At 37.0% G+C, this 18,337-nt stretch overlaps 1 protein-coding gene across 1 annotated transcript in view; it reads right to left on the bottom strand.

Annotated features, from left to right (window-relative positions):
* The window catches only part of LOC104559641 (dynein axonemal heavy chain 5), a 163,405-nt gene that overhangs the window by 86,553 nt on the left and 58,515 nt on the right, over positions 1–18,337 (bottom strand). The window contains exons 42-47 of the mRNA XM_061994521.1: positions 16,248–16,435; positions 14,877–15,071; positions 8,039–8,173; positions 6,849–7,038; positions 4,102–4,319; positions 2,880–3,191 (exon numbers count right to left, since the gene is read on the bottom strand). Of these exons, the coding sequence (XP_061850505.1) occupies positions 2,880–3,191; positions 4,102–4,319; positions 6,849–7,038; positions 8,039–8,173; positions 14,877–15,071; positions 16,248–16,435 (1,238 nt within the window). The remainder of the gene's footprint in view (positions 1–2,879; positions 3,192–4,101; positions 4,320–6,848; positions 7,039–8,038; positions 8,174–14,876; positions 15,072–16,247; positions 16,436–18,337) is intronic.

An 18,337-nucleotide genomic window follows, 5' to 3' on the forward strand; every position in this document is an offset into this window, starting at 1 on the left:
ATCTTAATTTGAAACAATGTTGTTTTTTGGCATTGTTTGGGTTTTCTGTTGTTATTGTGAGGTTTTTTTTAAGCTTATCCTTGTCTTTTGGACTACCTTCTGTCTTATATAGAAACTCATGACTTATAGTGGAATTTATAATATACATGAAAATAATAAATACATTTTTTCCACCTATTCACAACTATTATTCTCTGGTGCTTCTTCCTGCATTACTGCTACTTGCTGCATCTTCATTAATAATGATTTTACTCAGTATGCAGATGTTTGGTGACTAACACTATTTTTATTACCATAAATTAGGGTTTCTTGTAACTAAATTGAAATTACTATAGCAGTTGTCTTACATCTATTTTGTTTGAATTTGATTTCAAAAGATATTTATAGGTATACATTAAGACTAATTCTCCATAGTTAGTATATTTCTATCTACAGCCTAATCTTCATTTTCTTCTAAAACTCAGATATTTGTAAGCTGCTCATACCTGTGCTGTTATTAAGACTAACATTCAGTTCACCAAGGTGTGTATTTGGGATTTGACTACCACTGTTGATGCATCATCTTTCACAATTTTTCTTTTAGAATTTATGTTTTTGTGTGTGTGTGTAAAATAATAACTAAAAAGAGCTATCTGAATATAAAAGTAGTGTTACCTCATCTGTAAAATCACTGCTATCACTTCTATTATTTAAGAAGTAAAGATAGCTCATTAAAAGTGAAAGAAAACTGACAGTGTGACAGCTTTAATTTACATTTCGATAGTTTCAACTGCAGCCTTCAGCACAAAACGATCTTCATATTTCATTGCATTCTCATCTCTCAGTCTAATAAAATACATATTTTTCTGGACCTCATTGCTATTTCTTCAGGCTTGGGTACTTTAAATGTTGTTACTATGTTTTCAGAGCAAGATGTAGCTTAAAATATAACTAGAACTGTGGCACAGAAGCAGTAAATTGACCCACATACACATTACTTTGGAAGTACATCTTAAAATTCATTAAAATAATTGTTTCACTTGCTGCCACAGTAAATACTGTGGCATATTATAACATTTTGGAGGTAGAAAAGAACAGTTTGTTAAACACTGGTTTTAAATTAAATGGACACTGAAATGAAACACATGTAAGAAGACATTTGTTAACATGCAAGCCATTACAAAAATATATTCATCATTGCTTTTATCATGATTTCATAAAATCATGGAATGGTAGGGGTTGGTAGGGACCTCTAGAGATCATCTAGTCCAATCCCTCTGCTAAAGCAGGTTCACATCGATCAGGTTGCACAAGAACATGTCCAGGTGGGCTTTGAAAACCTCCAGAAAACTTACACACCCTCCCTGGGCAGCCTGTGGCAGGGCTCCCTCACTCTCACAGGAAAGAATTTTTTCCTCACATTGAAGTGGAACTTTCAGTGTTATAGCTCACGCCCATTACCCCTTGTCCTGTCACTGGAGACAAAAGAAAAAAAAGTGTCCCTCCATCCTCTTGACATACACCTTTAAAATACTTTTAAGTCTTGAGGTCCCTTCTTAGTCTTCTCTTTTCTAAGCTAAACAGTCCCAGGTCCTGCAGCCTTTCCTCTTAAGAACTATGTTCCAGTCTCCTAATTATCTTGGTAGCCTCATACTGGACTCTCTCCAGAAGTTCCCTGTGCCTCTTGAGCTGGGGAGTCCAAAACTAGGCACAGTACTCTAGATGAGGCCCCACCAGGGCACAGTAGAGGAGGAGGAGAACCTCTCTTGAACTGCTGCACACCTTAATACAATGCAGAATGCTATTGGCCTTATAAAGAAACTTTCTGAAATGTGGTTCAAAGTTCCTTTTTAAAAAGTATTTGTAAAATCCAACAGCAGTGAAAAAATATTACAGGAGAAACCCTTGTGAATTCCAACACCAATTACACAAGTAAACTGGCACGAGTGAGTCAACGGGAAAGCAAGTTATATGAGGAAGTTGCATCTGTTCCACAGATGTTGAGGAAATCAGAAGATAATACCACTAAAAGTCTGTAAAATGATAACTAATTCTTGAAAAAAAAAAGTCAAAGGAAAAAAAAAGAATTTAAATGTAATTGACAAAAGTTTACTACTGAAATTATGCTTTTAGACTCGGTATTAAGTACAACCACTCATAATAGTAAAGAAACCTTTTTAACAATTCACCATGCTAAGGTCTAACGGATGGGGAAAAGCATTCAGAATTCTCTCTTTAGATGTCTTGATTGAACATGATTCAGTCAGAGAACGTATCAAAGAGATGTCACCTCAAAAATCTCCTTCAGAACAGAATTGTGGATTATAAAATCAGAAGAGACCACTACAGTCATCTATGCTGAGCTTCAGAACACCGCAGAGCATAGAACTACACTGAATTAATCTGAACTATAGCATGCCTTTTAAAAATAACTAAAGGACCAAATTCATTCCCACTGCAGTCAAAACTAAGAAAGCTTCCACCAGAGTGAATCTAGCATAACTTCTTTCCAAACTCACTTCTTTACATATAAAACAAACAAGGAAGTTTACCCCCTCCCTTTATGTATCCTAAAAAGAATTAAAATTCCACTAATGATTACTGCCAAAGAAAATATGTTTTGCCAACATGCATTATAAAATAACCACAGATTTAACAATCCGCTGCCAACTAACCTACGCAAACAAAACAAAACACACAATTTATTCATCTGTTATAGTTTCATTCATTCATTAACGTTAGAGATATTTTTCTCTCTTTTTTAATCTTTCATCCTTATTTTATTACATAAACAAAGTAAAGTAAATAATTAAAAAGGCACTTAGGAGGAAACAATGCTTCATTAAATAAAGAGTAAGAAAAACAAATATTATTTTGTCTGAAACAATTGAATTAAGTACCTGAAATACAGCATTAAAGTAATTCCACAGGATATCGGAGTACATAACAGGTAGTGTTTGCAGCCAAGCCCTTAAAATTGGCTTCCAATCTAACACTGAAGAACTCATGAAGACCATTCCATTACGAGAAACCGTTGCAGGAGAAGCATTGTCAATATTGTGAGGTTCAAAAACAATTTTGCAGCTGGGAGACATAGGAATACGATCTCCATTGGCCAAAGTAAGAGTCTTATTGTCATCCAGAACAGAGTTCAGATTTTCAATCCATATTGCATCCACAGGTCCATCCAAAACTATCCAGATATGCTCACCCTAAAAAAATGAGAGGCACACACATGCAACTTTACATACATTGACCAAAACCACACAATTTCCTTTTCTCAGACAACTTATTCTTGGACATAAATAACGAGTCATAATTTGGTAGTGATTAGCTCAGCATGAACTGAAATTTGTATCAATTTCTTAGTGATTTTATTCCTTCTTTTATTATCCTGTGTCACACAAAAATGGATATTAAAGGAATAGTGACAAAAAGTAATCTGTACTGTTCTAAGCATAAAGCTGTTGCTTTCTTCTACAAAAGCATATCAACCAGCCCAGCATCCATCAAGGTGGATGAAAACATTTCCCATTAAATACAGCTACGGACAAGGGTACATAGTCACCCATTGTGGGATGTTACCTCAGTATTTCCTGCAAGGTTTTTCATTTTCCAAGGAAAAATTGAATGAAACTTAGAAGATTTGGGCATAATTATGATTTCATGAAACATCTCCAGATTTTATCAGAAAATTGGGAAATACCTACATTGATTTCTTACCAAAGCCTCTTACATTCTGATATAACTAGTGAAACAGAGTGGCAATTACATAAAAACAGGCAGAAGAAAATTTACTTTCCTCGCATGAAAACATGAATATCCCTTGTTTTTGTGTTTGAACGGTAAGACTATCTACTTATAGAAGGAGGCAAATCCCTTAAAAACTTTTCCAGTTTAATTCTGGAACCTCAAGTGCCTGGGAAGCCTAGTGCTCTCTGGCATACATATGGAATTCTGACTCTTACATACATTGAGCCAGTCAGACACAATCAAAGCAAAATTAATTCTGTATTTTTCTATTTGCTTTTATAATCGAAGATCTTTCACATGAATGACAGATAACGAGACCTTATAGAAAGTATTAAATGTCATTAACTACTATGGTACAATACCCATTACCTTCTTTGCTTTTAAAGTTTTTCTCCATAAGGTAGAGAAAATACCATCTGTCCAGTCATTTGTAGCAACATCAAGGGTACCAAACATCTGGGAAGCTGTGATTGCCTTTGGGTTCATTCTCATCTCTTTATGAGGAGCACCACAATCTGTCATTGCTTTCATCAAAATATTAATGCATTTTGTCTTTCCTGCACCAGTTGGACCTAGAGTCATCATACCTTAAAATAATATAAAAATGGTTTAAAATTAAATGTCAAAATGTCATGCTACCATTTAATGGTTCTTTGCATCAATGATTCTTGTTTTACTTTATTTTTATCAAAAGCCAATACAAAAACAATGTTTCTCACTCCACTTAATGTTGACTGAAATGGAATTCTAAAACATTATGAAAAGGCCTCTATAAATGTCTGCTCTATTACGATAGGCAAGCCTATGTGGGTCTATATCCTCCCTCAGGCAGTTTCTTTCCCTTTTCTAATTGGAAAACACAACTGCCTTTTGATTTTTGCATGCAATGACATTGACTTTGACGTGACTGGTGGTAAACAAAGCCAGTAATTTCTAAATCTATTTAATGAGAATGAGTAGTTTCCAATGATATGCAAAACTGAGTGCAACTTTCTGAAGAAAAAGTTACAAAAGCATGTATCTGCATCCTTCCCTGCTGACACTTTAATACATCTTTCATACATAAAAGCAGTTAAGAACAGCCTCACTTTTAATTTCATCAGTGTACATACATATTGCCTAAGGAAAAGAACCCATGTCTTCAACTATAAATGGAGCCTACAGTTTTATTTTCTAAAAAATATAACTATTAAATAAAACTATTCAAGAGGCACAGAGACCTTCCAAAAAACAGATGGGACATTCAAACTGAGATTCCATCTGAAGGAGACAAATAATTCCTATTACCCCTAAAGGCAACTGGATGATATAATCCTTAGTTGGCTTTGAAAAATCTTCAACAAAGGTATGGAGCAAACAATCCCAAACCAAGTTACAAACCTAATCCAGTACAATGCTGACTGCTTGATGTTTTCTCCAAAACTTAAAGGGAGCTGAATGTTCTCAAAAATAATTAGAGCATCCAGATATTCACTTGCTCATGCTATATATTACATATGGGGAGATCTAATCCAAGCCTCTCAGTAGTAATGGAATGGCCTTTCTGCTGGCTTCAAATAGTATTTCCATCAAAACTTACACAATTGAGATTTTTTTTTCTCTGTGTGTGTGTGTGTGCACAAGCACTTAATTTGCACCTATTGCCTTTATTTCAATCAAGTCATGCATTTTACAGATTTTTTTCCTCATTACTTGAAATCACATAGTGACCTTTCCATAAATCCAAGGGTCCCCGAGGAGGGCAAATGGAATTTGGGAAAACAGAATCTTTTTTCCTTCATGTAATAATCTATGTCACTGGAAGGCCCTGGGCGCACAAGCGTTAGGGCAACCAGAGCTGCATAGCCCCAGGGAATAGTAGGGATGTGTGGAGAGAAGAGGTATCTAAGCAGAATGCCACCATGGATGCTGAAGTTTTTTTGGGAAGTGTGATCTGTAGTGTCTCACAGACCAAACAGCTTCTTCTTACAAGAGGTGCTTTTAATCATGACTGCAATCACTAAAACTTTTATAGTCTCTACATAGGTATAGGTATCAGGATTTGATACAGAACACTGAATCCAGCACTTTGGATTTAAATTATTAGCACAGCATTAACCAGCTCTTTGGTCTAATCAGTAACCTGAACTAAATGTCTGAGGTATCATAGTTTCAGACTGTGCTAGGCAAATGAGTATTTCTTTTTATTTGTTTCATTAGTTTAAACTTACTATTGTTAAACTATTTTCATATGGCATTCTTTATGACATGAAAAGGGAGAACAAAAAGGATGACATCTTCATAAAGCTTTGCTCCTTTAGTTAGATTTATTTTATACTTCCTCCTTTATATACTAAAAAATCCTCAGTTGATAGAGGCTGGGGGGGACACATTTCAAAATTGGTTGGGTTTTTTTTCTGCTTAGCTATGAACTGTAAACCTGGTTTTACTACTGTCTTTCGTACCCTTCCTAGGACAGGATAAACTTTACTCACTGGCCTTTTGTGCACAGTAAAAATGTATTGTCACAGAATCACAAAATGGTTGCTGTTGGAAGGGACCTCTGGAGGCCATCTTGTCAAATCTCCCTGGTCCAGCAGGACATAGGCTCACTTCTCCTCATTGTAAATGGCCAGAATTGAATACAAAGAACAACACTTAGAATTAGATTGCATGCTTGGTAGAATCTATCAGAGTAAAAGTCTGAGAGATTATTTTTTGTAATCTTCTCAGCATTGCAATCTCTCAGTAATATTAAACATGAACTTCATGACTGAAGTGTGTCTGAGGGCAGCAATTGTTTTCAGAACACTGAACAAAATTGGCTATTTTTTAAATTTTAATGTATACTCTACATTTCAACTTGTTCCATAGCAATTTCAAATACTGAAGGCCACACTCATATTTCCCATAAAAATGTAATGCCAGAAAGCTAAAATCTCACTATATGTGGCTTGCACACCAAAAAAAAAAAAAGTCATAACAGCTTCCTAGCAAAATATCCGTGTAGGCTTTAAAAATGACATCTGTTCCATTTTAAAATACATTTTTCATGAAAATAATCTGCATTCTGTAGCAGATAATATAAAAGAACTATTGCTTTTATGCAGTCTCAAAACCTCATCTAGCATGCTAACCATGTCGGACTCGTTGAGTTTCATACAGCTGAATGAGTTTAAGTATCCATGGTGGATGATGAATAAGCCCTGCTTTCTCCGCCTGTTTTTGGATGGCTGACTGTAATTCAGGATACCCAGCTTTATCCAGAGTAATTCCAGGGAATAGGTCATTAATGAGACTCATAAATAAAGGTTCATCTTCATCTACCTGTCAAGAATGAAATAAGAGGAAATACATTATTTATTCATTGAAATTATTATTACAGCTGTAAACAATCTTCAAGAATAAAACATTTAAAAGATGGCAGCAGAAAACCTTCTCTTTTCCAAAGTAAATATTATAATTATTAATTAGTTTTATTAAGTAAAGTTCATACAATGCAATCACAAGTAGTAATTTCTAAATTAAATACTTAAAGCTTAGAAAAACTTTAACATCTTAATACAGTTTTATTTAATATACACACATGTTTCTTAACTGGTTACATAAGCCAGTGAGATTCATTCAAATCACATTTTGCCTTGTATTTTTTCTTATTTTTTTCCTTCTGTAAATCACTGAAGCATGCCTATAGGTTTGAACACATGTACCAATGTGCTGAATAGATTAACATCAGAAACAGAGTAATTGGTTCCATCACAAAGCTGCCTCCCAAGGTAAATACACAGAGTCTAGATGTGCTATAACCTTTTGATAACAGCCATAAAAAGAAAGATGAATACTTTCAATAGCAATATTGAAAGAGATTAGACTATACAAGTAGGCGTTAGCTGTTTCCAATTACCTCACTCATTGCAATTCTTATGATGTTCTGAAAAGGCAACAGACTCCCAAGAAATGTATAAATTGAGATTCTGCATTAAGAAGGATCTTTAATGACATTATTAAAAGTTAATACAATGTATTCTTCCTTTCTTTCCTTAGGTAGGGCAGAAAGAACAAAAAAGGAGGCCAATTAGAGGATCGAGTTAGGTCCCCTAGGCTCTGATGGTATTTCCACTGTTTTTTTCAGCTAAGGCTTCTGATGTTTTTTTCTTTCTTTAAAAAACAAATAGTGCTCACACCATAACCATACTCTGATTCTCCACTTGCTGACAGACCACATTAAAAACTGCAAAATAATGTATCCTTGTCAAAATGCATAGCAAACACAAGTTAAAATGCAAACAAAGGACTCTTTTTGGGGAAGTTGTCAATGACACAGTACCAATTTGGAGAGGTTCATGTCCCGCAGAACTCTCATCACTACAGTTTTCTCTGGCTCTTTGGGATTAGATCTTTTCACTGCTCCAAGTGTTCTTAAAACAGACAGGATGTTTCTAAGCCCGAAGTCATAGTGAACCTTGAAATAATGCATAAACATAATTGGAACCACAAAGATTAAGCGCTTTAAAATCAAGACAGGCCTGAAAACTAAACAAATTAAATAAATGTGCTATTGAACTTTTAAATACTGTGAATTTCACAGCTCTTCGTCTTTCCAAGTAGTTTTTCAGTTCTGTTGCTATCACATCCTGAAGATATTTTCCAGTGTTGCATGTCCATACCTGCCAAGTATCCCTTTTGGTAATAGACTATCACTTTTACAAGTCATCTGCAACAGAGATGAACCTTCTATAATTTTCCTAAATTCCTACACTGTCAGATGCACAAACAACAAATCACACATCTTCAGACTATCCTTTGTTTTTCTGCTCATGCAAGGGCTGTTGCTATCTTGATAGATGGTGCTGGGATTCATGAGTAAAAGGGCTAATCTCTTGCTGATATAAAGAAACATACTGAAATTATTCAGGTACTTTTATTTTTTCATATATATGTAACCCTATCCTACCCTTTACTTAATGACTTTCTCCTCTGTGGATGGTTTCATAACAACTTTGTTCAGGACAGGAGGATTTACAGCCATAAGCATCCTAGTAGTGTATCTAAACAGGCAAGAGCCTGAATATCTTCCTATTCACTGTGGTCATAGTTGACTATTAGCAGAGCTGTACAGATATAGTCAACTAATTTTAGCACTTGTACATACAATTAGTCAACATAGATTTGAAAATATATGCAAATCTTCTTTAATATGTTTCCTCTCTGACTGTTAAAGCAAATCCTAGAAGGAAAAGGTAAACTCTCCACTACTGACAGCTGCTTGGAAAACTAAGTGGTAAAAACAGACATTGGAAGAGATAACAAAGATATTCTTACATTTGGAGAACATCTGCTCCCTCTCATTGATTGGAAATGGTATTGGGACCAAGCCATAGACTCCTTTTTACACTATCTGTTGTGCATTGACCTTGACCAGCTTCCAGAAGTCAACCCAACCACTTTCTCACTTCCCCCTCTCATTAGGACAGAGGGCGAAAAGGAGATGAAAGAAAACATACGAGTTGCTACAAAGACCGAGAGATCACTTACCAAATACTATTACAGGCAAAACAAACTTGACTTGAGGAAAATTAATTTAATTTATGGCCAGAATTGCACAAACCAAGAAGAGTTAACAACTCTTCTTTACTCAGTTGAGAAACAAGTCAGCTGAAGAAAGCTTTGCAGAAAAATATCTAACATCAGACCAAAGCCACAAATCTCCCAGTGACATAGCTACAATTATAAAAATAGAAGTGTCCTTTTTAGGACACTAAAAGAAAAGATATTCACGTTGCAGTTGGTATATCTCACTAGGCTCAAAAGCTGGATTCTACACTTGAAGTTGAACTCCACTGAAGAGAATTTAAAAAAGAAATTAAAGTTATCAGTTGACTAGAAAACATGCTATATCAGGAAGAATTAAACCAAAATCTACTATAGAAGTAGGAAGAGCAATATGTAGGATGAGTTGTGATAAAAGGTTTTGACATGAAAAAAATACATGCAAAGAGGAAGATAGAAGGAACAGAAAGCAAAGTAAGTAATATGCTTAACTATGGCAAGGGAGGTTCAAATTAACTTTTAGAGAGAACTTTGTGACGATATGGAAAATGAGACTTTGGAACAGATTGCCTGGGAAACTGCATGCTGTCAATAGAAAATGTTAAAGAGAGTCACAAGCATTTATAGCAAATTATTTAGCAAGAAATTATTTTTCCTCCACAAAGGTAAACGCATGATCCGTCAAGGCTCTGTCCAGCCTCACTTGCTATTATTAAAATAGGTGCCAAGTTGTTACTAGTTGAAAAAATTAGTTACGAACATTCAGTCAGGTACTGCCAGGAAATCTCATTTGCAGATGGAAACATTAAGACAGAAAGATTAACAGCTTCATGTGAATTTTGGAAGGCAGATTATATGTTGATGACTAAGTCCAATATCATTTAGTAAATGATAATGCCCTAATGAAAAATCAAAAATCATGACAAGAGCTCATATATTTCTTTTTCACCGTTTTAAATTACCATCATTGACATGCTGGAATGAGTTCTACAAAGTGAGAGGAAAAGAGACAATAGTCAAATTCTGCAACAAGAAACTATAACTGCTTGATAAGGAAAAGATTCTTCATCATGACAGTGGTCAAACACAGAGAAGATGCTCAGAGAGACTGAATGCCTCAAACCTTTGAGATATTCAAAATTCAACAAGTGCCTCAACGAACTGCTCTAAATTGACCTGTGTCAAGCTGAAATTGGGCAGGGTGACCTCTGAAGGTCCCTTCCAACTTACATGAGTCTGGTTCTACAAAAGTGACAACTTTGTTAAATTTGAAGAAATAGTGTCATACATACTAGAAAATTTAAAATAAGAAAAATTACTTTTAAAGATGGGTTTTCTGGTGCGTTCCAACTGACCTACATGACAGGTGGTTCAAAGCAACCATTATTTATTTTCCTTAACTAGTCTGGCTAGTTTTACTACTGTTTTGCCTTTTAGGAGTGACACAGAACAGATAGAATTTACTGGCAAATGCAGATTGTGAGCTATTTCTTTGCTACACATTTAACAACAGGTAAAATATTGCCCTTCAGCAAAAAGGATGGCAGTGGTATAGCTGATGCCCTTGTAAGGAAGAAAATAAAATCTGCAAATAAAAATCTCAATGCTAGAAGCATAGTTTGCTGTTTCAGGGAAAAGTAAAAAAGGAGTATCAGTGGTTTTCTCCATATGAAAGCATTTTCAACAGATGATCCTCAAAAAGGGATTATGGCTTTACCTGCTTTCAAGATTTGTTAGGTTCTTCTTTTCAGTTTCTACGATTCTCCCTAATCTGGGTGAGGCTTTGTGAAAGGAGGCAGGAGAGAACTTTGGCTAGAAGTACTATAATGAAGGTAAATAATTCAGCTTTGGGGGATCTGTCAGAATAACCATTTCACGGGCTTGTGGATACCTTGGAATTCCTACATTTGCTGAGGACTATTCTTTTGTATGTTTTTCTTTACTGAAGGAGAAGCTAAGTATTTGGGGTGCCTTTAGCTACTTGTTTAGTCAGAGTTCCTCCTTCTGTAGAACCTGCATTTGTGAATGTAAAAAGTCTGCAGCACTTCATGTATTGCTTCTGGCAAAATTCTTTTAGATTTTGTGGGAGGTAAGTTCAGCTGGCGAATCACAGAATCATAGAATGGTAGGGTTGAAATGAGTATTGTTATTTTCTTCTGTTGATATATCTTGCATTTGTTGAAAACAGGCAGTATTCTGTTATTTCCCATTGTACTGATTCTTTATGTGATCCTATTCTTTCCAGTCAAATGCCCAGATACTCTGCAGTACTTACTTTGAATTTTAAATCTACTATTAAAAAAACAAATAAATAAGTTTGACTGGGATGGATAGACTAATATGCTTCTAAGAAAGCCTGACTGTACTTTATATTTCTAGTTTTTTCACTAGACAGATACAATTTGTGTCCCACTGTCCTCTTGGATGTATACCCAGTTCATGAGACTCCCATAATTAATCAGATGAACCCAACAGATCTGTCTTTACATATAATCACATATTGCACCAGATGTATTCCCCAACCCACAACAAACTTCATGAGAAATTTGTATCAAGTCTTTGAAAACATCTCATTACTACTACAACTAAATATGAAAGAGAAGAGTGGGAGACAAAGCAACAGATGCAGTCTGAGGTGGACAAGAGAGACCTTAAGAATGACAAAGCAGTGTAGAAAGTGGCTCATTTCAAATGTATGTACGCAGAAATAAAGGCCAAGAGAACAGTGTTGTGGCAGAAACCGGATAACCAGCTCAAGCAGGTGCCAATTGGACGTACCTGTTCACAAGCCACATGCGAACAAAACAGAAAAAAAAGAGTTCTATGTGCAGTTGTGGGGCTACAATCTAACCAGGATGAAAGAAATGTGGTGAGATAGTTTACAAGAATGGAGTGCTGCAATGGATGGATCCAGGTTTTTCAGGAAGGACAAGGGACAAGGACAGGACAAGGAGTTGCCCTTTAAAGCGAAAGACTGTAAGGCAAAGGAACACTTTGCCTTACAACAGTTGATGAGCCAGTTAGTGTTAGACGGCCAATCAACATTGTGGCAGACGTCTGCTGCAAACTTCCAATGAGTAAGAAGGTGATGAAACTTTCTTCTGATAACTAGAATTAATCTCATCTTTGCAAGTCCTAGTCCTCATTAGGGGCTTGACACACTCTGTCTGCTGAAAGGGCAACATAGCAGGGCAGAGACATTCCAGGAGATTTCAATAATATCCTCACAGACAAAATGGTGACTAGACAAGGCTGTCAGACATGTCAACAGCTTGACCAGAGAGGCTGTGGAGTCTCCATCCTTGGAGACATTAAAAGCGCACCTAGACAAGGTGCTGAGCCACCTGCTCTACTTGACTCCACTTTGAGCACAGGTATAGGACTTGTTGACATCCAGAGGTCCTTTCCAAACTCAGTTCCTCCCTGATTTTATAACTGTATATAACAAATTTATGCAATGCTAGGACCGTGCTAAGGGTTGCTGACAGCCACAGGCTGGACAAACTAGCATACTACCATGGGTTTGCAGAAAGACAGGCTTCCTGGCCTGATGTAAACTACCAGGAGCAAAGATCAGCATAGCAGGCATCTCTGACGGATACCGGAGAAACATTGGAGGGTCCAGGAGTAATTATAAATACACATGGAAGATGGTTCCCCACAGACATCATGGCTTATAAGAACTATGGAATTCAGGTTATGTGAGATATAAGCATACAATTCAAATACTTAATTGTGATGTAGCTGAGCGTGAGGCACTGTGCCTGTGTGCCCACCCAGAGGACTTGGTCATTATTTTCCGCTAATTAGTATCAAGGAATTCCCTTGTTAACATCAGCGCAGATGAGAAAGGACTGGCCTGAGACAAGGTGATTGAGCTACATGCCTTCACAACAAATCATTTTACTAATTGGTACCAGTGTACTCCAGACAAGAACTTCAGACAGTTCCATAGAGTCCTCCAGGCAGTTTCTACAATCCCTAGGCCAACTGATAAGCACAATTTACATGCATCAATATGTTGATTAACAAACTGAGTGGAGAATCTTGCTCTCTCAGAGACTTCAGGGCAGTTTCTGCTGCAGAAATAATCAAACTATGCATAGAAACTGTTTGTGCAGGTGCAGCAATGGTTATGTACAAAGCATTGTACACAGTTAAAATAGTTAAAATGCGTTTTGTACACAGTTGACTTTTGTTTGAGGGTGTGTGTTATTTTTAACTAGTCTGTCCAGGAGTTAAGCAGTTCCAGAACCCATGACAACACAAAACAAGCAAAGCATATTTGGAAAGGTGGGTGGCCAAATTTTTGATGCCTGCTTAAATGACTTTTCCACAGTGAAGGAAAGAATCATGTCCAAGACAAAACCAACCACACAAATTGAGGCAATTCAACCTTACTCTGACCAAACCTGAGGGAAAAAAAAAAAAAAAGATTTCTATTCAATACTCTGGAGACAAACTATGTTTCTAACTGCTGAAACTGTGCATATACAAATTTTCCTATAAAATGTCCACAAGTTCCATTTAAGAGAGAGCCTTTTGAAAATGATCCTGTGGCAAATGCAGCCAACGAACCTGGTAACTATAAAACACAGGTAGATGACAGGGCTGAGAGACTAGGTTGGCAACAACAAATGGACTAACACTAGTGATACTAGATCAATATAAGATGATTCAAATTGCATAAAAACTAACTTGAAGGCTAGTGGAGACACCCTGGGCAATATTACAGGGAAGTCAGTAGCAAATGTGACCCTTCAGAAGCCAATCTATGACATAAAGCTGTTGAGTGAAACTCACAGAAAAATAAACCTGAGACGAGTGAACATTGGAATCCATTGGAAATTACAGAGGCGTGGAGAGAAGAAAATTAAAATATGTACTTTTGTGGTTTTAACTCTGAAACAATGAGAGTGATATGACGCACCATTAACTTATTCTGGTGTAGTCCAAGATTTCTACACACAAGTCAACATAGTCACTAATAAATGTGTGGTACAGAACTGAAATAATACAATGAAGAATGTAGTTGTTCATTAGAATCCAACCACAAGAGGCTTTACTTACCACTCTCTTGATTTCTCTTTCAGGCCCTCTATGGACAGCCGGCACGCGGCATTCACGGGGCAACAAATAGTTCTGTTCTTAAAAGCAGCTTTATCCTTTGTTTCTGCTTAGATACCCCACATCAAACAGAGTAGCAGTTTTCTGGTAGCATTCAGCAAGACAGTGCCTTCGAGGCGCTCTTCAGTTGTAAATAACTGTAACAGTGAAAATAACACTGCCTCTCCAATAGATCTAGCCTTCATAAAGTAGAAGACTGAAAAATGTGTCCTATACTAAGTTCAGCAGAGCAATATACACCATTCCTCACAACTTCCCCAAAGACTGCACTCTCTTTAAAAACCACAAATCAAACTTTCTTCTGGCACAAATTAGTGTGAAAAATCAAAACAACGTGATGATTTCAGACTTGCTTTCTAGAACTCAAAACTGCAAACCCAAAAAAATGAATGGGTTCATGAGGCTAAAAATAATTATTTATTCTACAGAAGTACATTCTCCACATACCCTCCAGTGACAGCTTTCAGTTGGACAAATATTTATTTTACCTGTTTAGATAACTGCTCTTCACAGAGTTTGTAGAGTGTATAGAATTTTCGACTAAGGACTTGGTTGTCTCGGAAACCAGCGCTCGCCAGCTTGACTCGCATAATAATGCTACGGTCAGGCACCATCATAGCAACTGTGCGAAACTGTATCTTCAGATTTTCTGGTAGTTCCTGTCGTCCTGCATAGCCAGGGTTCTTAAAAATGCAAAATAGAAAACACAATATTATATAATGGAAATAGGATAGGAAGGCTTATATTTCCTGATAATTATCTGGCAAACACAGGAGCACATGACAGGTTACAAAGGATAACTCAAGCATGTCACAATTGCACATCACTACACAGTTGCCTAAGCAGTACAGTTCATCAAGTACGTGGTATCACACATGTTATCTGGAGATGCCCAAGACACGCAGACAGAAAACCACTTATAGATCTTGTTGCAGCTGTTTCAAACAGTTAGCTCCTTGGGGTCTTGATAGTGTTCCAGTGCTGCAGGTTATTGTCCCTTGTGAGCATTCCCAGACAATTTCAGTGCGGAGTAAGTCAAGCAGTGCAAGCCATTACCAAATACAATTTAAACTAACAGATCTGACCTTTCACTGAAGATGTCCAAGTCATTCATGTGACTACTGTACGGCTCAGTTGTGACAAAAGTAGTCACTGGCTGTGCAATGATAACTCCTTAAACCCTTCCAGCTGTTTCCAAACTGCCTGTCTATTGGCCTTTATATGCCACTAATTTCGCCTCTTTTTCAAATTCAAGTGATAATGTTAACATCTTTTCAAAGGCAGGGAACCTTAAAATAAAGACAAATGCTTCCATTTTGAGTTGTGGGTACGTAGCCTTGAGCTAAGGAGGAGATATAAAGATGCTTGTAAGGTATTCTCAAACTTTCCTGCTTGTTTGCCTCTTGCACCACTAGAAGTGCTCCACAGACACCAAAGGAGGTCCGTAAACCAAAGTGAGTGTGGTTTCCTTCATACTGTCATATAGAAGGATTGCACTCAAAAGCTCTTCACAGGTGGTGAAATACTGACCAGACTAACTCTAGTACTCCTTCCAATGGTCAGTTACATCTGTTCTATTTTGACAGACTTTGACTATAAATATGAAAGGGTTTTGTTTAGTCTCAATCTGTCAGATGTGCAACCAAAAAAAACCCCTTAAAATATGCAGGTAATGATTTAAGTTCCAGTTAAACATATGGACAAGAGAAAAATATCACCATTATTATACGACCAAATTATTGTTTAAATTGTATTTTTGTATATAAATAGACAATTATTTCAACAGGGAAATTTCAATGGGAAATGAAATAGGAAAGATTTTTCACAATGAGAATATTTACACACATTCACACACTTACCATAGTCAGAAATATACCAAATTCTCGGTCCATGTCAACAACATCACCATCAGTGAAAACAAACTGAGGTTTCTTATTTTTCTTACACTGAAGTACAATATATATCTGCTGAGCAGCTACTGATAAAACTGGAAGTTCAATGCGGTTAAATTCATCAAAACAGCCCCATGCACCTGACTGGGCTAAACCTAAAAAAGCAAAAAGAAAAAAAATATTCAGTTAAAATATTAGACATAACAACAATAATTTGTATATAAAATACAGAATGTTCTATATGACTTAATGTAACATGAGAAGCACAGGGAGTATGAACAGAGCAAAATGAGAAGTACAAAATCAGAATAAATGTGTCTGTGCATTAATGACACCCAGAAAAAGAATTACCCCTTGAAAGAAACATACACAAGCTTCTTTGCAAAGAATCCTATATTTTTCTAACAACCATAAGGCAGACAGTGTTCAGTGATATCGTATATAGCACCTAGTTGCAAAATCATGCATATAACATGTAAATTCATCTATGAAGGGGGTGAAACTGTTAAAGGTGAGCTTGAGAAACACTCACGTAAATGAAAAGCACAGAATCAAATGAGAAATCACTACATTGGTGAGAGAAGTGCTGTAGCATTTTATAACCGTAATTATAGGACAAAAATTGTGAGAGAATAGCATCCTACTGTTTAAGAGAGGGGAATCTGATGGTCTTCTTCAAACTGTTATTTGGAACAGGCCACGGAGTTCTAAATAGATATTACTAACCATAAACATTGGGAAACTAATTTCTTTCGGATAGTCAGATACTTGTTCTTCTGAATCATGTTAGAAGAATTTAAATAAGAGAGTCAATGCTGGCAGCTTTCCAGAGCAGTAATGGGAAGGCTACATAATCCCCTCCTATTCTCCATCCATTTCACAAGAGACAAAGGCTAGGAAGTCTACTCTGGAACCTCATGGATGACATCTCCTTCCTTTCCAAAGCCAACATCAGACTATTATTTCCTATTTTATGGGTCTAGCAAGGACTGGATAGGTACTTTAATTGGTGCTACAAACAAATGCTCTGAGGTGTTTCATTCACCTCACTGGACTAGTGGAGCCCCATTTGGCTTAAGCTGTTGGAAGGCGGTGCTAAATGCAGAAATAAAGCATATGCACAAGAAGAGGCATTTGTTTGTTTTCAGTGTTGAACAGCTATGCCCAGGCTATGATAATGCCTATGGTACTGGTAAAGTAAACCAAGGGGTGGGTTATGTGTAATGTTAATTCATTAAGACACGTAAGCTGATCAAAGTACTCAAAACCCAATAACAATGCTATTAGTACATACATTTTCACTTTATTTTCTTTCATGTTTTCTGTTCTCTTGTCTCTGCTCTAGCCTGTTCTGCTCATATCAGCCTTCTTCCCTTCCATCTACTGTTTCTTGCGTGATCTTCTCTTGCTTTTTAAGACATTCCTCTAGGACAACCTTACTCCAGAATCCTCCCTTCCAAGGCCCCTTTCATCATTCTTCTCTGCCCCTCTCTGTCTCAGCTTCTACTGTGATCAGCTGTTAACAGCCAAATAAATACTTGTCAGTTTTGCAGTGTCATGGTTTGACATGATAGCCTTTTCTGGTAAGGGGGAAGGGGCTGTAAAGATGGCTCCTGTAAGAAGTTGCTCGCAACTCTCCCCAGCTCAGAGCCAGACCCACTTCTGGGGCTGAGCCAATTAGATGCCTCCACGATCACTTTTTTGAGAAGAAGTCAGAAGGGGAGGTTTTCTTCCTCCATCTTACTTCCTTCTTCTGCCCCTTCTTCCTTCTTCTGGCTGGTGGTGGTGCACGGAGTAGGAACAATGAGAGAAACAACCATGCGGACTCCAAGGTCAGTGATGAAAGAGAGAAGGAGGTGTGCTGGAGCAGAGACTCCCCTCAGTTGGTGAAGCTGAGATTTATTTTCATTTCTTTAAAGACCCCACATCAGCAGTAGAGACTCATTTTGATAATGAGCCCGTATCAGGGGCAGAGACTTATTTTGCTAAAGCTGACCCCAGACCAGGGGCAGCGATTCACTTCATTAAAGACCCCGAGCCAGGGACAGTGACTATGG

The sequence above is a fragment of the Colius striatus genome, chromosome 4 (genome assembly GCF_028858725.1).
Source record: "Colius striatus isolate bColStr4 chromosome 4, bColStr4.1.hap1, whole genome shotgun sequence".
Taxonomy (NCBI): Eukaryota; Metazoa; Chordata; class Aves; order Coliiformes; family Coliidae; genus Colius; species Colius striatus.